Below are 21,534 nucleotides of genomic sequence, written 5' to 3'. Positions count from 1 at the left end.
TAAATTCATCATCTGCCAAAAATGCAAAAAATATGTTGCAAAATTGTGTTATAAATCCACTTCTTAGTGATTCCAGTTCATTTTGACTGCTCTAATTATTCTTTGCGGAATCCAGGCTAATTATTTATAGACCCATTGGGGCCTGCAGGAGACTTCTTTCAGCCATCCAACTTTTCATACTACGAACTGTGTCTGGAATCCCTGACAGAGTGTCAAACTGAAAAGTTTGATGCTACGGGGAGACATCTCACTGTCAAGGCACTGCATGCATACACATCTCCCAACAGAGAGAACTACTAAGTGGGACAAATGGTTTAAATGAAGAGTTAATAGGTTTTTCAGAGGCAGGCTGCAGCCCCAGTGAGAGCTTTAAATTCCTGGGCTCGGTAAAGTCATCACAGAGAGAAGATGAAGACAGACACAGAGAGGAGAAAAAAGACGGGGAGTGGGAGACAGTTTTTAAACCGGGTGTGGCTCTTTCAGCACCAATCACACAAAAGAAAACACACACATATACATGCACATACAATGGAACAAAACAGCTCTGGCAATGGTGTCAGTACGTCTCAAGTCTATCCTCAGATTGCACTTAATGTTGAACAGTTTTCATTCAAATACAGTGTGTGTGTACTTCATCATAACTTTTAATCACCTTTAATTGTGAGAACAAATGAGTGATATTTGGAATTTTTTCTTACACTTTACCATCAGACAGCCTTTTCTGAAGGGAAAACACTGTTGTGCAAGTGAAATATTACTCTCCCAAAACAACCAAACTGGTTATAATAAATAGGTGAAATCAGTCATTTTAACTTGCAGAACATTGGAGTTGCTGCCTTTATCTGTTATTGTGTGATTTCTGTAAATTTGAACTATCCTCTTAAAGGACATAATAAGTCACAAGTCACATAATAAACCAAACAAACTAGCTGCTCGACATACCTTTGTTGTTGACCCTGTCCACAGCAGTACATTACTAAGCTTCCATGCTTGTGCTCCTCTCTACTTCTCCAAATTGGGGGCCTGCCATCCACCACCTACTGTAGCTAATATGCTGGCTATTGATAAATACTGCATATAACCCTGCATCAAATAATCTAACTAACTATCCGTTAAAATCCTGAACATACCTGGTTGAAGTTGATGGGCTTGTCCCTGCGTCCTGTCTGCACCAAAAGCTTGTATGCCAGGACGCCGTCGTCGGAGCCATTCCTGTAGTTGTTGAGGGTGATGCGGCCGGCCTCCCAGTCCTTGTCAAACGCCTGCTGGAGACCTGCAGGAAACCGCAACAAGACAGACTGGTTTGATGTGGATTACTGAAAACGTTGCATGCCCTGTTATCTCCATTCCTCCTATGCAAAACGAGAAAACACAACACATAACAACGCAGCATAACACAACAACTGCAACCTAAGCCTAACCCTGTAATAAGCCTGATTGATTTAATATGATAACTCGGCTCCACTCGCAACCACTAAACAAAACTTCAAAAGCCTAAAATGTGCTGCTTTTTGATTCAAAGCGATCATTAGGGAATATATCAATAACATGTGTCTCCTTTTCTATACTACTCTCTAATCCATATGTGTATCACTCCCCTCCTCTCGGCTCTCCCCTCCCCCCAAAGGCCCATGCTGTGGTGTGTCTGTGGGAGATGTGTTTTGGGTCTCGTTCCTTGGCCTGTCTGGCTCCAATTTGTCCCACCATCGCAGAGAGCAATATCAGACACAGCTCTCTCTCTCGCTCTCACCCACACACTCTCTGTGTGGTTCCCGGCCGGCTCGCACACAGACCCACACAATGTGTTTTATCGTTAGCGGCGAGTCAGCGCTTCCTCACTGAAAATGGACCCATTTTTGGTTTGTGTTGAGATGCGGAGGATAATATTCAGTGGCACTTTATATTCATGGATATTCAACTAGCAAACCACCCAAAAGTGAATCCTGCTATCATAAAATAGTCATTAAAGGTCCCATAAAATTAAAGGTGTGGTGTACTACTTATTATATGCCAAATGTTTAACATTTACCAGCAGTAAATTTTAATAAAAAATGACAAACCCTAGCATGAGCAGCACTAGTAAGAGTTGGATGAGTGTATCTGCCAGCATCATCTGCAACTATTTCCACTGCCAAAGGTTTTTAACATACTGTATTATGCCTAAAGCCAAGTATGAAAATATGGCCTCCCACCTCGTCCTCCTCTATCAAACCCACTTATGGAGGACACAAGTGATTTTAATCAGGCTACTGTCAGTGTACATTTTGCAATCCCACCTACTTCTGAACTTCTGCCCAACATCTTGTTTCCTGCAGATTCATGTCAAAACACAGATGAAAATTACGATCTCAAAACTGTTTCATGAGAAAGCAAATTATTCCCATGCCTAAACTATCTTGAATACTGACTTTGAATAAGGGATTAATAACAGAATCATGTGTGACATCAGTAGTGGGTAAAATTAAAGAGCTACAACAATGACTCTCAACCATATCATTATTATTATTATGTTACTACATTTTAGAGCCTCTTTATTCTCTATTTGCATAATGTAGTGTGATGTTTTATGTGCTGCACGCCTGATTACTTTCTGTCACTGCTATAGTAACGTTACCTTCACTTACAAATGATTTTTCATCCTCAAGTTAGTTACTTCACTTTTCAGTTAGTTTGGTATATATTGTTAATAGTATTTAGAGCTTGCTTTGTATACAGGGTTTTTGAGCATTTTGATGATGACCTCATTGTCTTAGATAACTATTAGAAAAATTAGCCTGATCTTCAGTCAGACTCAACAGAAACAAAATAAAACTCACCAAAAACATTGTGGCTCATCTTTCCATTGCTCCAACAATCACTAACTCTGTTTGGTTGAAATAAACTCTTAATTCACTGAGGTAGGTGTGAAAATATCCCAGCTCTACAGGCTGTCTCTCCCCTCTGCTTCTACGATGTCTGACCTTCATCTTGCTCCTCTCCTGGTTATATTTTCACATCTAATGCAGTGAATAAAGGGTTTGTTTGGACCAAAACAGAGTTGGTGAATGCTCGGACAGTAGAAAAAGACATTTTAGGTGAGTTTTATTTTGTTTCTGTCTGAAAAAAGATGATAATGTTAGGTAGCCAATGTTGCTAATGGTTATCTAAGATACTGAGGTGATTTTCAAAATGCTCAAAAACCAAACAAACAAATACCAAACAAATTGTAAACACTATTAATAATAACTGTGAAAAGTAAAGTAACTAAGTAAAGGATGAAGGCTGAGGGTGAAGATAATATAACTACAGCACTGACAGGAAGTAAACAGCTTGTAAAACGGATATATGGAGTTTGGTTGAGGTTAATTATACATCAACCTGAATTTTACCTTGTAGCCAGTCCCTCAGGTAGTGAAGCCACATGCGGGGCAGCTGTCCGTTGTCTTCCTTCAATACGTAGCGTACAGAGTGGAACCTCTGGTGGAGCTGGTGCAGCAGACGCTGGCTCTGGGCGTAATCAGCCCGCTGTGTCACCACATACATGTTGTAGAAAGAGAAGAACTTGAACTGGGCACCGATGAAGTCGTACTCGCTGGTCTCTCTGGGCACGATGTCCGTCAGCTCGAGGCCGTCCCTCACCTGGGTGGTCCCATATAAACTGACTCCCAGCAGGCAGAGGAAGAGGACAATCACAACCACCTGGAAACGGAAGATGGAGCTTCATCAATCAAGTCACTGCAGTCACAGAGTGATGGCAGGACAGTTTCAACTTGCACTAATTACTACTTAAAGCATGTTACATACTCTAATGACTGAGAAGATACAGTATGGATAAAATGGATCATTTAAGGTGAGTATCTGCAACATATCCCAAAAGATGCACTGAAGGAATGTGTCACAAAACTCACCAGAACACAGAAAGTCTACAATTAAAATAGCATCAAACAAGGCACTTGCTTTAAATTACCTACAACAGTAACAGGCCAGTGTTCCCTGAGAATTTTTTTCAGACCTGATGGTATGCACATCAATAAACATTCAACAGATAAGGCATGCCAGACGGCACACTGACACGGTTAGCTTCACTCAGATGGCGCAGCAGGTTGTCCGCAATTTATATTTGTGTTCAGATTTTTGTTTGCTCTGAACATTCAAGACAAGTCAAAGACAAATGGTAAAACTGTTATCAAAACTGTCTGTTGTAAAAGTTTACATGTTGACTTCTTGGTTCAATTCTGAGCAGTTTTCACTTGCAATGAAGTTTACCAACCATAACTAAAACTTTGAGTGCTTTCATTTTTGATTTACCCCAAAATAAAGAGGTCTTGATTAACTGTCTGATCGCCTGACTGCTTGTGTTTCTTGCCTCATCACACTAGTTGATGCAATGTTGCCATTAAGGGCAGAAAATAAGAAAATAAAATATGGGTTGTATTGAAAAATCTTTTCCTTTAAGTCATAAAGCAATAACGGTAATGCATGAATCAATTTGGTAATATGGAAAAACGTTTGAAATGAAAAGACCAAGATTTTCTAATAATGTCTGGATGATTTCAGTTCTGGGAGGCTTTGAGACGACAGGCCACCCACTGCACTGAGGTCAGATTGTGTGCGTATGTGAGTGTGTGCTTCTATGTGACTCAGATAGGACATGACCACAACCTCCACCCCAGATTTCCTGCTACTATTCGCTCTGGTGACTAATCCAACCATTCAAATTATCACCACGGTGAGTCAGCACACTCTTACCTCACACAGAAGTTTTTCTCTGTCTTTCTGCAGTCACTCACTCACACAAACAAACTAAACTCACCTTGGTGGTGGGTTGCAGGAGGAAAGGTGCATAGTGCCTCTCAGCAAATGAGGCCAGGGTCCATCGAGAGCAGGGAGGCTCGAGGCAGCGCAGGCCCAGGGAGCCATCTCCAAACTGTGACAGCAGGTCACGGGTGGAGCTGTTGTTCTCCGGGCTCTGGCCAGTTGATGAGGTGACGTCACCCTGAGGAGCTAAGATGGCACTTGAAGTCGGAGCAGCAGGAGGAGGTGCAGGATGATGGTGGGGGACTGTGGCAGAACCTCGAGATCCCCCGTTAGTCCTACTCCCGCTGTTATTGTTGTTAAGGTTGCTGCTGCTGCTGCTACCACTAGCGTTGCTGCTGTAATAGTCGTTAGGGTTGCTCCTTGTCGGAGCTGGGTTCATGGGCTGCACGGAAATCTGGGATCTGGGCTCAGCTGTGGTGTAGAAGGCCTGAGTGCGGGGGTCATACTCTGTCCTGAGCTGCACTGTGGATTGCATGGTGATTTGGGTCTGCTGGGCGAAGCTGTGGCTACTGTAGGAAGGAGGAGGGCTGCTGTAGCTCGGGGGAGGCGTACGATATGAGGGAGGAGGTGTGCGATAGGATGGGGGAGGGCTGTAGCGACTCCCATCCGCCCCGTCTAGATATGCGTGAGGCTCAATCTGGATCACACGGTTGGCACATGGGCTAAAGAGGTAAAGACAGTGGGAAAAATGTCAGACCAGCGAAAGAAAATATATGGAGAGACAAACAAATTACAGACAAAATCTGATGTCATCAGATTTTGTTAAAGGGATAGTTCAGATTATTTGAAGTGGTGTTTTATTAGGTGCTTATCAATAGACACTCTGTTAGGGATCGCAGTCGACATGCACCTAGTTTGGAGAAGCAGAGAGGCATACCTGCATAGAAACTAAGCAATGAACTGCTGTGGACAGTGTCAGCGGCAGCAGGTATTTTGCTGTTTTAAAAAACGTCCATCTAAAAAAAATCAATCAATTCAAGTGTATGCTATATTTAGAATATTTTCTCAGCTTTAGTTTTCCACCAGACAGCTTCTTCTGATGGAAACTTCTGTTATATAAGCCAAATTTTCGCTCTCACCACACCAACCACAGTCCAACACAGGAATTAATGCTCTACTACTTCCTAAATCTGTTCATTTGTTTTACACAAAAAAGAAATCGGGCCAGCAGTACACCCAAACTCCTGTGTTCTGCAAGATTTTGTCTATGAGGTTTGGTTGGTTTGGAGAGAGCATCATTATGCTTTTATAATGTTGGTTTACCATGGAAAAAGGCTGTCTGATGGCAAAGTAAAGTGGTGAAAATATTCTAAATATAGGGTGCCCTTAAACTGATTTAAAAAATTTTAATGGGACCTTTTTTATGTGACTTAAAATACCCTTGTTGCTGACACTGTCCACAGCAGTACATTTCTTAGCTTCCTTGCTGGTACTCCTCACTGCTTCTCCAAACTGGAGACATGCCGACCACCATCTACTGTGATACATTAACTATCAATAAGTACCTCATACAAGCCAAACTATCCCTTTAAATTAATGGTTTCTAAATGGAAACTTTCAGGTTATAAGTCTCTGCAGAAAAATATATTAAATTTTAAGATTAACTGCATTAAATTTGTTAAAAATCTTTCATTAGGCCTGTGTTATTCTAAATCTTCCCTCTTCCTCTGCAAGCAGCATAAAACATAGTGCTGAGACCCAACAAGGAAATTTAATAGTGTGTGTGCACATCTGTATGATCGCTGTGCCAACAAGCATGCCCAGACTGGCAGGCAGACTGGTGAAGTTTAATAAAGACTGTGACAGATAAACAGACAGTCAAACAACCGAGCAGCCAGACAAAAACAGACAGCTTAAGCAGTAATTAGGTTTTGACTGAGGGGAGATTAAGGTGAAGATATCTCACCTTAATATCTCACCTCAGATAACTGTGTGCTAATCACATCGTCAGATAAGAGATCAGAGGAACACATGAAAGGAAGAATTAATGAACTGGAGAGCAATGACTTGGATCAGAAATGACAGAGCGTCTTTGTGTGTGTCTGGATGTCTGTGCACACCTGTAGAAGCAGCAGAAAATGTCGAAACGTCTGTCTTCTCGTCGGTAGAGGTCCATGCTGAGAATGGCGGGGAAGATGAGCAGCACCATGGCGAAGTTAAACACCACCACCACTGCAGCCTGCAAAAACCACAGAAAACATTAGATTATTTTATTATATAGAAAAATGTGTCTTTATGAAAGATAAGGTTTAGGTGTTGAGTATACAGCTGAAACAGAGCTGGGTGAAAATCAAATATTTTTGACCAAATACCTCTGTATAATATTGTGGAGTTAGCTATTTGTGCTTTCACAAAATATTAACACAATATGATTTTTGAAAAACAATCATAATTGTGGATATAATGTGTAAGTGGTTAAAAGACAAATAATAGAACAGCTGAAACCTTCTGGTAAGTTCAGAAAATTGCATCAGCCTACTGTAATGCAATACAAGTGATGCAGGATGCAAGTAATTAATTGATTACTCCTTTAGTCCATAAAACGTCACAAAAAAGGGGAAAAACGCTCATTGCTGTTCCTTGGATGTAAAAGAGATGTCTTCCATTTTACAATAATGACAACGATAAGCAGCACATCCTTACATTTAAAAAATTAGAACCACCAAATGTTTGACATTTTTGCCTGACTGACATGATTAATCAATTATCAAAATAGTTGGCAACTAATTTTCCTTAAATTGACTAATCAATTAACCAACTAATCGTTGCAGCTCTCATGGACAAGATTAATGTCCAATGAAAACAAAATACGTAATTGTATGTAATGAAATGTATTTTTCAATATATACTCCTGCATTTTCATCCACACAAGTTCTAGAGAGTTATTGTCTCTTAACACAAACACTGGGAAGTCTTTAAAATACCTTAAGATAACACAATCTGAGTAAGCTGGCGTCGAGGAAAAATTGCCTTTCAACACATTTCCAATTCCTTTCAGGACATAAACACTGAGTGTGCACAGAAAAAATGTGTGTATGTGTGTATGTGAGTGTGTGTTTGTCTGTGTGTGTGTGTGCGTGTAATAGAAGCCAGTACAGTGTTGTGGTTAAGTATTTGAAGGTGGTGCACTGGAGCGGAGGGTGGGGGTTGGGGTTAGGTTGGGGCCCTGCCCAGAGTACAATCTGGATCTTGCGTAGTTGCCAGACCACTACACACACACACACACACACACACACACACAGTCACAGACACACACATACACACAATCCAGTGTGTGTGCCAGACCACCCAAGGAGCCGGAGGCCCGCGGGGCCTGAGGTGATGAGCAGGCTCTGCGGCTGCACAGACAACACATACCCCTAACACACACACACACACACGCACACACACACACACACACACACACACACACACACACACACACACACACACACACACACACACACAGCCAGCTTAAAAAACTGTGCAGCCTCTTACTTAAACCACACCTTAACACCAACCAGACACACACACACACACACATCCTCGCCCTCCCTCATTCCTCAGCTCACTGCTCAGTCAACAGGAGAGAGAAATAATGTGAGAGAAAAGAAGTAGTAAGCAGAGTAGAACAATTAATTCTCAATTGGCCCACTAATGTCCAGACAGATACAGTATGACTCCACTCACACACAGACACACATGCATAGCGACCGCTAGCTGACCCCAGAGTGGGGAGATTTATCATCACATCTGTCCTGCACGCATGAATGTGTGTGTTCCTGTGTGTGTTTCTCGTGTTGTTATCTGGACAAGATTCCTGTTTTTTTTTTTTTTTTGTTGATACTGATGGAAGGAAGCGAAAGAGAGACATAACGGAGAGAGGACGGAGAGATGAATCCACGGAGGAGTCGAGCACAGGAAGTGCTTAATGGTGATAAAAAGACACACACATCTCCTGCATGCATGAGTAACACTGATTGTGGTTGTGATGTGTGTGTGCGTGTGTGTTTCATAATAAAAGATGGGTATCGGCATGATTGTCTGGCTCACTGCAAGTCTGCCCTCCACCAGTCAGAAAAACCACAAGTGTAAAGTATGCATGCTATGTGCATGTGTGTGTCCGTGCGTCTGTGAATGTGTGTGTGTGTATTTGTGTGCATGTGTGTGTATTAAACGAGGCTGCATGGATTAGACCCATGGGGTAAATGGATCATGTTTGACAGACTCGCTGTACTAAAGCCATCCATCCACACATGCTAATATTGTACTCACTGTGGCGATATCTTGCCTCACAGTGTGTGTGTGTGTGTGTGTGAGTTAGAGAGAGAGAGAGAGTGAGCGAGAGAGTAAGAAAGGGGGGAGGCTGAGCAAGAGATCACTATTTTCTTACTAGTCTTCATACATCCCTTTCTATTGAAAATGTCTACTGAATGTCTTTATTGAACAAACTTTGCAAGCTTTCCAGAAACTGTAATAAGCAAATCAGAAAAGGAAGCTTCTGAAATAAGACATTCTGACTTTTCCCCAGCTCAATATATCTTGCCACTCCAGGGATCACACTGGTGCCCCCAACCAACTGAACCTACTGTACACCTACAGCTACTTGATCTTCACTTTTGTTATCACAACAAATGGCAAGACTGTGTTACAACTCATGAGGAAATAGAAACAGATAAATCTACACGCCAAGTAGACCACTAGCAATTAGAATCCTTTTAACAGGAGCTACTTGGCATGTGGATTTATCTGCTTCTCAGATGGATTTTTTTTAATCCCACACTCATCCTGTTGGGCACTGGGTTGTGCATTTTTTTTTAATCAGTTCTGACAAAAACAAGAGTTACTGTCTGGCCCGTCAAACGCCTCCACCAACCAGTCAAGTTGCAGTTAACATCCATGTCTGTCCAAACTCATTATAACGTATGCAGAAAAAAACTTGGGAGGGAATTTAGTAAAATATATTTTTTGGCAAAATGTAAGCCATCACTATACTGACTTGTGATTCCAGTTAATAATTTCCATTCATTCAACATTCTGTCTTCACTTACAGATTTATTTTTTTTTTACAGACGTGTACAGAGACTGATAGAGAGCTGAACATTATAATGTCACACTTAAGTTGACCTTCAACCTTCTGGATATAAAATGTCATCACTTTGTTATTTTATCGTATTAGATATTTGTGTGTAATTTTGCCATAATAAGTGTACGGATTATTGAGTTATGAGTAATTAGTAATCAGTTCATGCTCGAGTCCAGGTGGATGTTTGTACCAAATTCGGTGAAATTCTGGCAAGACCTGCTGGAGATACTGCGTTGACAAGAATGCGGCGAACAGATGGACAACGCAAAAAACTTAATGCCTCTGGAAATGGCAAGGAAATTGTCACACAAAGCATGTTACATGATAATTGATCTGATAGTTTCAGCACTCCAGCAATAAACAGTGGATCCTGAACAGTGACAGCAGCCTCCCTTTATAATAAAACCATAGACAATATCATCAGCCTATATCTGATATGTCAATAAAACCTGTTCTGTGCAAACATAACACAAACAAACTAACTGATTGAGGCAGCTGTAGATCAGCAGCTCCTGTGTTCTGCAAAGTAAAATTATGGATTTTGCCCATGGAGTTTGGTAGGTTTGGAGAAAACCATATTTGGCTTATATAATGGCTGTTTGGTTTAGTTGCTGGTCAACCGCTGCCTCGATCTGTTAGTTTGTTTGTGTTACTGAAACACTTTGGTGAATCTGAACTAACCTTTTAAAACACAGAAGTACCTCACACAACCCCACATCAAATTATCCCAGCAGTCCCTTTAATACAATTGTTTTTTTCTGATATTATCTGGTCTTTACAGTCTGTATCACTGTGAGTGAACGAGTGTTTGTATGAATAAACTATTCGGTGATTATTGGAGGCATTCTGTCAGACTGACAGACGTCTCTTTCTGTTCCACTTTTCACTGTTCTGGTGACGTCTATAATTACTGACAGATGTTAGAGAAGCCGGAGCTCCCCTCTGGATCCCCCCACCTTTACACACACACGCACACACACAGATATACACACACATACACACAAAGCTAGACCATTGCTTTTTAAACCTCCCACACAGATACTCTCTACACTCACACACACACACGAGCATGAGGATATGCGCACACACATACACATGCTGAGGGATTCAGTTACATGGACCTCAGCCACAATCTGGACAGACACCGGGCCCACCACTAACCAGCCTCAAAGAGGGAGGGAGGGAGAGGGCTGGATGGATTTAACAAAACACACACTCCTCCTCCTTACACACACACACTTTCAGTTTGATGAATGAAATCAATAAAACAACGGTCTGCAGAAATCTGGAGCCAGTGACGACTGGGAACAGGACTATTAGTGCCACAGAGGACGCATACGACTCACAAACACACACTCGCACTCACTACCGGGCATACCTGTAGGGAAAAGGCTCGGAGCGCCGGGATGGGGATGAGGGCGGCCATGAAGAATGCTGTGACGTTGCTGATTGAGGTGAGAGCCACGCTGGCCCCTGTCCTCTTCAGACACTCGCCCGTACGATCCTGACAGATACACACAGAGAGATGAAAGGAGAAGCAATGAAACTCTTTTGATCAGGTTTTAGCCGAAGGCGCATGTGTAATACTTGAGATCATGTACAATTATCATAACACTGATGTGACTGACAGTGATTGCAGCGTTTCTTGAAGCCCTGAAGTGCTCTTAGATAATCCACATGGGCCTGTCTGTTTGAAGAATGGCGGTAAAAGTGTAAAAAAAGAACATAATGACATGCTGTCGCTCAAAACAAATATATTTTTAGCGAAAACATGACTACCGATTGACTTTCTTCACTATTTCCTTTAAGTAAATACACACAAACAGAGCAGTGATACGCACACACACACCCCCTAGAAGGATTGGCGGCAATTGTGTGAAGATTTGAGGACGTGCAGGACCACACAGGGAGTGTTTGGAGGCTTGTGCATCTTTGTGTGTGTGTGTGTGTGTGTCAGACAGGAGAGATCAGGTTCATATCTGTTTAGTTTTCATCTCAGCCACACAAAGGAAGCTGGGGGATGAGGGAGGCATAGAGACAGGAGGGGTGGGAAGCAGGGGAAAACAAACACAAGCAAATACATGCCTGTGTTTTCCCCCTCTGGAGGTGAAAAGTTATCCCGTGCCACAAAAAAACAAGCACACATACCCACATGAGGTTGCAGAAATATACTTTATTTACACTTTTGTAAACAATGTTTTGTTGTGTTAGACTTTGTATGTGCCCCAATCCTCGCTTGTGAGGAAGTTTGTTTTGTTGCAGTTACGATCTACAATTTGAATTACTGTGAGCATACAAAATACTGTCTTTCATTCATCCGCTGATTTAAAATGTCAAAAAAATGTCTGAAGGTCGGGTTGTTTGGTCAAACAAAGCATGTAACTACACTCTTAGAAATAAGGGTTCCAAAAGGGTCTTCCTGTACATTCGCTTCTGAGGAATGAAGGGGATTGTCAAGGGTTCTTTGTACCATAACAGAAAAGAGGTGGGATCTGGATAAAACCCTCAGAATATAAAAAAGGTTTTCTGTAGAACCCCTTATCAGCTTCTCATCAGCAGCCAGCAGGTGGAAAGTTGATGGATAGAGCCTTTACACCACAGAAGGTTTCTTTGTAGAACCTCTCATAGGTGGTTCTGTCTGAAACTTTTCGCAGGTGGTTCTAGATATAACCTTTTATGTTCTCCTGTGGGGACAAGCTGAAGAACCCTGTTGTGATTCTGGTTCTAGTCTAGCACATTTATTTCTATACGTACTGACTAAATATTCACAAAAAAGCTGTATAAAATACAACAGGACAAACACAAAACAGAATTATCTGACACAGATTTTTTTTTTTTGAATAGGAACACATTTACTCTGAAGTGTTGGTTAGATAAGCAGGCTGAGTGTGTGGCACATGGGCTGTTTGATGCTACATCACAGGCACGGACAGGCTCTCACGCATTCCCCCATGGAGGAGATAAGACAGCAGAGGGGGGTGGGCAGGCACGGGGTGAGTAAGAACGGATGAGTGTGGGATGTTTGCCTCACCTCGAACGGGATCCTCTTGTTCTGTCCGGTCTCACTGAAGGCATGAGCGAGGAGGAAGACATCATCCACTCCGACGCCCAGAGCCAAGAAGGGTAGCACCTGTTGACAACACACAGACTTCATGAGCTTCATGAGCCACAGAGAGGAACGCAGCTAGTACAGACATAGAACGTATGCAAAATGTTACATGCTGTGCGGATTTCTCTTATAATTTTGCTTTTTGAAGGGTTGAAACTAAGTGTCAAGCAGCAAAACACATTTATCATCACTGACAATATTCAAGATCTCAGATTAATTAAAGGGTGTCAAAGGATGACAATGATAGACATATTATCTATTTTTTAAAACATTACAACTTATCAGTATGCCTATGATGTGGTAGCTTTCCATTAGAGATGGGTATCAGTACTTTTTTTGTTAAGAAAAATAATAATTACAGGCAAATATAGGCTACTTTATTGAGGCAAACACCTTATGCAAATAGTTGTGTTTAGATCCTTAATATTTGTGAACCTTGTGAACCTTTTTCAGCCTCTTCAACTCTGTGTGAACATCCACATCCTCGGCCAACATTACTCTCTTCCAGATGGATTTAAAGCCATTGTTAAGATACTGGTATCAAATATAACCAGACCAAACCACCGTCATAGGAAAAAAAAGCTTACATTCCTTAACATTAAAAATTCTAGTCAATATAACACAGAAACTCAGATATCTAGTCCTAGAAATTCTGAAAGCAACAAGACTATAGCATAGATTCCAATCCTAATGTAGATCTTGAGATTGTATGATCTTATGATTAAAAAAACAACAGCCATTCACTGACAGAAAAGTGATCTTGCCTGACAGACTGTCCAAACAAATGGCTAACTAGTGTTTTTTGAGCATGAATCAGTGTATCTTGATCTGAACTAGTTGACAGTGGCTGCCCAGTGGTGTGTGTGTGTGTGTGTGTGTGTGTGTGTGTGTGTGTGTGCGAATTACCTGTGTGGTGGCAGCATTGAAGGAGATGCCCAGGAGAGAGCAGAGGCCCAGGCCAGCTGCCACAGACAATGTGACCAGCAGGACACCCGCCAGCCCTACAGCCCCCTGAGACTTGGCACAGTCCCACCGCAGCATGGTCAGACACGCATAGGCCAGCTGGGCACAAAACAGCAAACAAGGAATCCATCTATTAATCAACCTGCTGCGTGTGGAGGTCAATCATTACACGTCCTCTTTTAACTCATTATTATTTACTGAAATGTATTAGTTTATTTGTCTTTTTCTCTGTCTGCTCTCACCATCAGCAGGTATCCACTGGCCACACGGATGACACTGATGTCAGAGAAAGACTTGAGAATATCTTCCAAGGTGGTTGTGGTGAAAGACAGGACCTTCTGAGACGAGTTTGCCGCAACACTCTGCAGCACCGCCTGCACAGAGAAGCAGCGAGAGGGAAAGAAACATTAGAACTGACTGAAGAGCAAAGACAGATCAATACAGAAGTGATTTCCAGACAAATATGCAGCTAACCCTTCAGATCACAGCTTCTTCTTCTATTTAAATGTGTAATGAGGGAAAGAAGTGTGAGTCAATGCAAGCTGCACCCAGTGTTGCAGAGTAGTGAACTATATGTAATTAAACTAGTAGTTTAACTTTATTTTGTTGACAGTTCAAATGCAAGCAGCATTTTTTTTGCATGTTTTGTGTAGTTAACTAATAACCAACATTTACCATAACAGGAAAGGAAAGCTTTAAATTCTTATTGTGCCAATGCTTCTACTGACTTATGGACACTGTAAACAAAACCAAAACTGACATTCCCTGGACTTTAAGTGGGGTATCTACTTGTATGGGTTTGTGTTATATTCTGGTATAATTCCGTATCACATTGTCAATTTCATCATTTTTTAACAAAGCAATTTGAATGGGTGGGTGGTGCTGCAAAATTTAGTTTTGATCCAATACCAAGTAATACCCGGGCCAGGATTACTGATATCAGTATCATTATCAATAATTTTATTGTTAAAAGCAGCTAATGCCCGATTATGTAAGGAAGCCAAATATATGTCATACAAATATGTCATAATCAACTGGTATTTTACTTCTGAATATATTACCACCAAATAATTTGGCATTTCTTTTAATTATTCTCTGTTAATCACATGTCGCACAACAGCAGCAGGAATAAATACTGCAGCACTAAGAAGAATGCTCATGTGCTCAGGGCGTTATCAAACATCTGATGGATCCATTTTTTGGGTATCAATCATGTTGACGCTAGCATTGATAGTCAAAACAAAGACTATTGATACTTGGGGATCAATTCACACTGTGCTTGTTTTCCAGCCTGAATGACCTGCAATTTGAATTATAACATGTAGCATACAATACGTCAGCAGAATAAGTACATCTCACCGTGTGTGTCTTTAAGAAAAACAAAACAAAGACAAATTGCAGCACTGAATAATGAGCTCTGCTGCATCTGTAGCAGGAGGTATTTGGGAGAATGTGCAGACAGTACCATGACCCATCCTCTCCTGCTCTCACTATCTCAGGGCAGACAGATGGCTTCAACATTGAACTGCAGTTACTGCTCAGTGGGGAGCAATGCTGGCTGACACACATTAGGAAACACGCACTAGATCACACACACACTCGCACCCACGTGTGAACTCGCACATGTGTCGGGCGCATACCGACATGCATACACACACTATTCTTGCAGACACGCCTAATCGCGCACACACACACAAAAACACACACATAGTAACACTTTTTGGCATCTTTTATGGATATCATTGATAAAAACGCTGCATTCAAACGGAGAGTCACACCTTCTTTTCTGTCTCTTGGCTTCAAGATGAATGCCGTACACACACACACACACACACACACACACACACAAGGTCACGCCATGTCGAACAGAGGTTGGGGCCCCCAAAACAAAGACCAGATGATGTCACACATGAGCCACCAATGGGGCCACAGCTGGGAAAGCAATTGTGTGTGCTTTTTGAGTGTGTTTGCGTGTGTGTTTGTACATGAGTTAAAGAAAGAGCGATATATCGAGCGAGATATCCAGCACTCCCTTAATGTATTCCAGACATGCTCACCCTGTTGCTCTACTGCTCCTCTCTACCAAGCAGTGAGAGGAAAGCTTTAGGCCTTTACCACACACCAACAGTGCTTCTAGTATCTATCAGGGGCCAGGGCTTTTGGATGGGGCCTTTCCATGTTCACCTGTATCCGGCTGGTGATTTACAATGTGGTTGTAGAGGATTTAGGGTAGATTTCTTCTCCCCTTTCTCTCTCATTTCTGAGTATGTTTGGCCCTTACCTCAGCGTATTTCCTCTGCCAGGCTTCCAGTATAGCTGCAGCCTTTTCTTCATTCCAGTTGATGTGGGAAACCTCCTTGTAGCCCCGAAAGTGCTCGAACATCTGCTTGGGAGTCATCAGCTGGAACATGGTCTGTAAGGCCTGGGCACTGGAGAGGAGGGAAAAGGGGGGGAGGGTGGCAAGGTGAGAGGCAGGAAAAGACGGAGAGGATGAAAGAGGGAGAAAAAAAAGGGGGAGGTCAGTGAGGTGCAAGCCCTCATCATCATGTTTACACAAGAAAACCAACAAGCAGATGAGTTGGCTTTCTGGATTCAAAAGAAGGTTGAAACTTAAATTTTGACAGAGACACCAACAGTATTTTTGTTTGATTTAAGCCACTGACTAGCATGAAAAGCTTTGGGTTAGTAGAACAAGGAGTACAAACACCGTATCGTCTTAAGAAAGCTTTGAACACGACCCAGACAAGGTCTGTCAGGAGCATAAAACCACCAGGGAGATGAGAGAAGCAGAAAAGATGGAATAATCCCAGAAACTCATCAAGCCAAAAGGCCAGAAACTTGAAATTTCCATAATTTCTAAACCAGGAGGTCCCAGAACGAATACATGCTAATTTAACAGAAAGAAAAGAAAAGGAAATACATCAAAACCACAGTGCCTGGAGCACACTGGATAACAGTCAATATAAACAATGGTGTGTTAAGCACACCTGTTGCTGCATAGGCATAATATTGTTCCATCAAATATGACCTCTGAGCAGAATACACACGCCCGCAGCCATGAGACTTGCTTCATTTCCCACACACACACCATAAAGCACAATTAATCGCAATGTTATCAAAATTGCAACACGGCCAGGTACAATTTCCAAATAGCATAAGGTGCTATTTTTCTTTTATCAAAAGATAAAGGAAAAATATATGACAAACATACATTAATTTGCCAACTATTTTGACAATTATTTTATCATTTCCGTTATTTGTCAAGCAAAAAGCTTATTACCGAAATGATTTGCTGCTTTTCTTCATTGTTTATGACAATAAATGAAAAGTCTTTGAGTTCTGGACTGTTGATTCGGCAAAAGAAGCAATTTGAAGAGGTCACTTTGGGCTTTAAGAAATTGTGATGAGCATTTTTCACAATTCTTTGACATTTTATAGATGAAAAAATTAATAATGGAAATAATAAGCAGTTTAATTGATAATGAAAATAATTAGCTGCAGCCCGAATCAGAACTCCTCATCTACTCCTCTTTAACTCCCCCTCTAAATCTTCTTCAACATCCTCTCCCTCAGATTCAAAGCTCTTCTCATCCTCCTCTCAGTCCTTCAAGTTGATCAGGTACCTAATATTCCTTGATATTTCTTGTCTCATTGACCAGCGTGCAATGAGACAATATGGAAATGGAAGCAATCCAAAGAAATATGCAGCTCTGGACAACAGTGACCTTGTTTTCCTCCCAGTTTTCCCCTTATGGATGGCTGCAGTGCTGAAAAAGCAGACCTCAAAGTTTTATCTTGTCTTTATTCCAAATCAAATAAAGACGCTGGATGGCATAACAGATTAGCATTTCAGAAAATTTATAGACTGGAATTTATAGTTTCAGAGGAAGTACAAGATCCCATAAAACAGATATCTGGTCCTAATCTATGATCAGATTCCTGATCATGTTCTGACACATTTAAAGAGCACTATGGCACCTTGTGTAATGAGGAATGCACAGTAGTGACTGACTAATTACTGAAGAATGACTTTGGAAGAGATCGCAACTTGAGAACACTAATCGAGTCAGTGAGTGCGATTTCAAATCGTCAAATTTTACGAACCAAAGGAGTAGACATTAGCTGGTCGTTCTCTTTATGAATGTGATCTCTGTAATACGGTGATAATCGCGGTAATGGTGGCAGTTAGTAAACAAGATGTAGAAACTCAGTGCCAGCAGTAACAGTCTGATGGACAGAGAAACTAAACCACATACACACACTCTAACACACACAGGCAGGCAAGCAGGCACGCACAGACACCCTAATGACCCAACTTTGCCAGGAAAAAACACGACCACAAAACAAACAACGCACCCCACTGTACTCTGTGACCAGCGTGTGTGTGTGTGTGTGTGTGTGTGTGTGGGGTTTGCCTTTGTGTGTACATGCGTGTGTGTGTGCACCATCCGAACTTCACATTAAAATAAGTGGTCCATTAGCAAAATGTTGGATAATTTATGCAGCTTTCCCCTATTAAAGGAAGCTTCTTATTGCTCAATAAAATGTGCATGTTTTTAAATCCTGTGAATGTTTCATGTTTTATATTTACATAAAACTATATCATATTTTTATGTGTGTAATACAGTAAAGTAATATGTTCTGTAATAGGGCAATACAGCTTATTGCATGCATTAAACAGTGCATATTATATAGCCATAGGTGCACCACATAATCTATAAGCTTTGTCCTGTGCTTGAGCTGGAATTAAGTCCATGTACCCCAAATCGCTGTATATTTGGACAAACTAGCTAGGCAATAGATCACTCCGTGCACATGTGTATGTGTGTGTGTGTGTGTGTGTGTGAGTAGGTAGTGTCCAGGCTGAGCAGCCAGAGCTGAGCAGGAACAGCTGGAGCTCTAAGATTTCACTGGAATCTGCTAATGACTGCAAGATTTACAGCACGCCGTGCACACGCACTCACGCACGTGAGCTGCTTTCGGAGAGCATAAAAGAACAAAAAACACACACTCTTTCCAGAATAAGCCCTGCAGTGATCACAGCAGTGTTTATGAGGGTGTGTATGTGTAAGTGTGGGTATGTTACCTGAGCAGGGGTCCGCTGCCGTTCTTGGTGGTCCCTCCTACGATCAGTTCCTCCTGCCAGTGCATGTACTTCCTGGACAGACCATGGCAGCCGCCGCTCAGGGCCCGCGCCACGTCGAATGGCTGGTGCAATAAAAGCAACAGGCGAGAACGTAACTGTCAACAGCAACTCTCGAACTAAAAGATTTGATGTTTTACACAAACATATTAATGTTGCATGTGGAAATAGATATTCTGAGCCAAAAGCTTGTGCCCCTACCTTGGTTGAGTTCTTATTGGGCGCAGTGAGGGGGCAGTTGGGGTCAGCAGGGTTCAGACAGGGTCTATCCATGTAGCCGTGCCCGACATCTGCCTTTTCCAACATGTCCTCAAAGCCTTCCACAGGGAAGTTTGCCCTTCGCAGGTCCTCGAGGAACTCCTTAGGGTCAAAGTTGGTCCATTGTAGAGGGTCTTTACCTCTGCAAAGATAAAAGTAAATATGAAAACTGATTAGTCATAACTTTAACCATATTTTAAAGGAGTGCTCGGATTATTTGATGTGCGGTTGTACGAGGCACTTATCGATGGTCAGTGTATTAGCTATAATGGATGCTCATCTGCACGCCCCAGTGAATATAGTTAAGTACCTCAATCAACATGACTTTAAAAATTCCAAACTATCCCTTCAAGATCAAACACACTATACGCAAGAACATCTACATCAAATCTAAGGAACTGTTTTAACTACAGTGTGTGCTATGCTTTGTTAGATTGTGTGTAGTTTGGGTGTTATTTTATTTTCTCAAACCTTATCTACAGGTCACTTGTTTTATCAGACACTTCAGTTGATAAAATACTTGTAAAGGGACACTGAGAGGACATGGTGTGTTCAAGGCTTAGTTGCATTTGTCAGATGTTTAGGTGTAATTCCCTCTAAATTTCACCTCACAAAACAGTCACATTTTTTGAGGCAGAAAAGCATCTCTTTCTTGCTGGGTGACAATAAATGGAGACCAATTCCCATCATGCAATGGCACAGTGCTGAATTCCAGCTCCGAACCAGTCCTTGTCTCTCTCTGCCTCACACATTCCAGCCTCTCCTTCTCTGAATCTCTCTCTCTCTGTCATTCAGACTACATTGTATGTGCTTAACCAGGCTTGGGTTATTATTCCCAGCCTCCCAACCAGAACATAGTAAAAACCTTATTTACCATCCGACACCGACCAGCAACACACACACACACACACACACACACACACACACACACACACACACACACACACACACTTACATGCTCTGATGACACAGACTCGAGCTGATACATTTTCATACATTGTCAAAACACACATATGCACTGATGGCAGTGGCAAATGCACACTATGTGCACACACACACACACACACACATGCAGAGGTAAAGGTCTGCTGAGTATTACTGTAGCAGCAGGCCATTAGCAACAGAAGGGCCAGACAATGGTGTGAGGCCCAGGGCTGGAGAGAAACTATCGCCAGCGATACGCATGCCAGCAACCACTACAATAGAGCCTTCAGAGGGGACGAGTTCAGGACGCGCACTCACACACACACACACATGCGTGCACACACACTCTTGCTCCTCTGTGGTGTCTCTTTGGATGGGTTGAGCGTGTTTGGGCAGCCTCTACGAAAGAGCTAAAAACAAGATCCCGAGATCCAGATCTCCTCCTTCTCGTTCTCTCCTGTCCGTCTTGAAAACAATCTGAACATACCGTTACCCTATCAGAGGTAAGAAGTAACTAAGTACCAATAATTTGTTACTGTAATTAAGTTGAGTTATCAGGTATCTGTACCTATTTGGGCATTTATTTTTCTGACAACTTTTTTCTGTTACTTCCTACAATTTAACACAAATATATGTATGTTCTTCTCCTTACATTTTCAAAACAGGCTTGTTTTTTCAATTTTAATGCATTTGAAGAGATTTTTTTTCCTTTTTTTGCATCAGTGGTGTGTCACCACCTAACCAATGTCAAGACCAACTTCAGCTTAAGCGGATGGGACTAGAAAAGACAATTCTTTGGTGCATGTCATGCATAGATGACAGACATAAAAAGATGAAACTGACAAACGGATACAAATGCCCATTTCTGCCATTAAAGACAAAAGTATACCCATGGTAAGTCATAGTTATGCCAATAATAATTTGGAATTTTGAGATAAAAGTCATAGATATGAGACATACAGTCAGAATTATCAGAGAAAATGTCGTTATTATGAGACAAAAAGTCATTATTATGAGATGAAAACACATCACTGAAAAAAGCCAAAATTATGAAACAGAAAGTTGAAATCAGGATATCAAAAAGTCAAAATTATGAAAAAAGTCATAATTATGTGAGAGAGTGTTAAAATTATGAGTTAACAAGACAAAAAAGTCATAAATTATGACTTCATCTATTAATTATGCCTTCCTATGACCAATTTCTTTTATTACTGGCAGAAATGGGCTTCCACAAGAGGGAGGCTTGACTGTGCAGAAAGGTGAGGTTCAGTTATC

General features: G+C 41.6%; 1 protein-coding gene across 2 annotated transcripts in view; it reads right to left on the bottom strand.

Moving 5' to 3' along the window:
• Positions 1–21,534, bottom strand: part of ptch1 (patched 1) — a 72,759-nt gene that overhangs the window by 20,378 nt on the left and 30,847 nt on the right. For both annotated transcript variants that reach the window (XM_084728707.1, XM_084728706.1), the window contains exons 6-16: positions 19,279–19,477; positions 19,021–19,142; positions 16,216–16,363; positions 14,177–14,308; positions 13,878–14,033; positions 12,894–12,992; positions 11,241–11,366; positions 6,858–6,976; positions 4,793–5,459; positions 3,369–3,678; positions 1,131–1,273 (exon numbers count right to left, since the gene is read on the bottom strand). In XM_084728707.1, the coding sequence (XP_084584833.1) occupies positions 1,131–1,273; positions 3,369–3,678; positions 4,793–5,459; positions 6,858–6,976; positions 11,241–11,366; positions 12,894–12,992; positions 13,878–14,033; positions 14,177–14,308; positions 16,216–16,363; positions 19,021–19,142; positions 19,279–19,477 (2,221 nt within the window). The remainder of the gene's footprint in view (positions 1–1,130; positions 1,274–3,368; positions 3,679–4,792; positions 5,460–6,857; positions 6,977–11,240; positions 11,367–12,893; positions 12,993–13,877; positions 14,034–14,176; positions 14,309–16,215; positions 16,364–19,020; positions 19,143–19,278; positions 19,478–21,534) is intronic.

Source organism: Lutjanus erythropterus, chromosome 10 (genome assembly GCF_056507025.1).
Source record: "Lutjanus erythropterus isolate fLutEry1 chromosome 10, fLutEry1.hap2, whole genome shotgun sequence".
In the NCBI taxonomy this organism is placed as follows: domain Eukaryota; kingdom Metazoa; phylum Chordata; class Actinopteri; order Lutjaniformes; family Lutjanidae; genus Lutjanus; species Lutjanus erythropterus.
The sequence above is the reverse complement of the archived record's forward strand: the minus strand, read 5'-3'. Positions and strand labels throughout refer to the sequence as shown.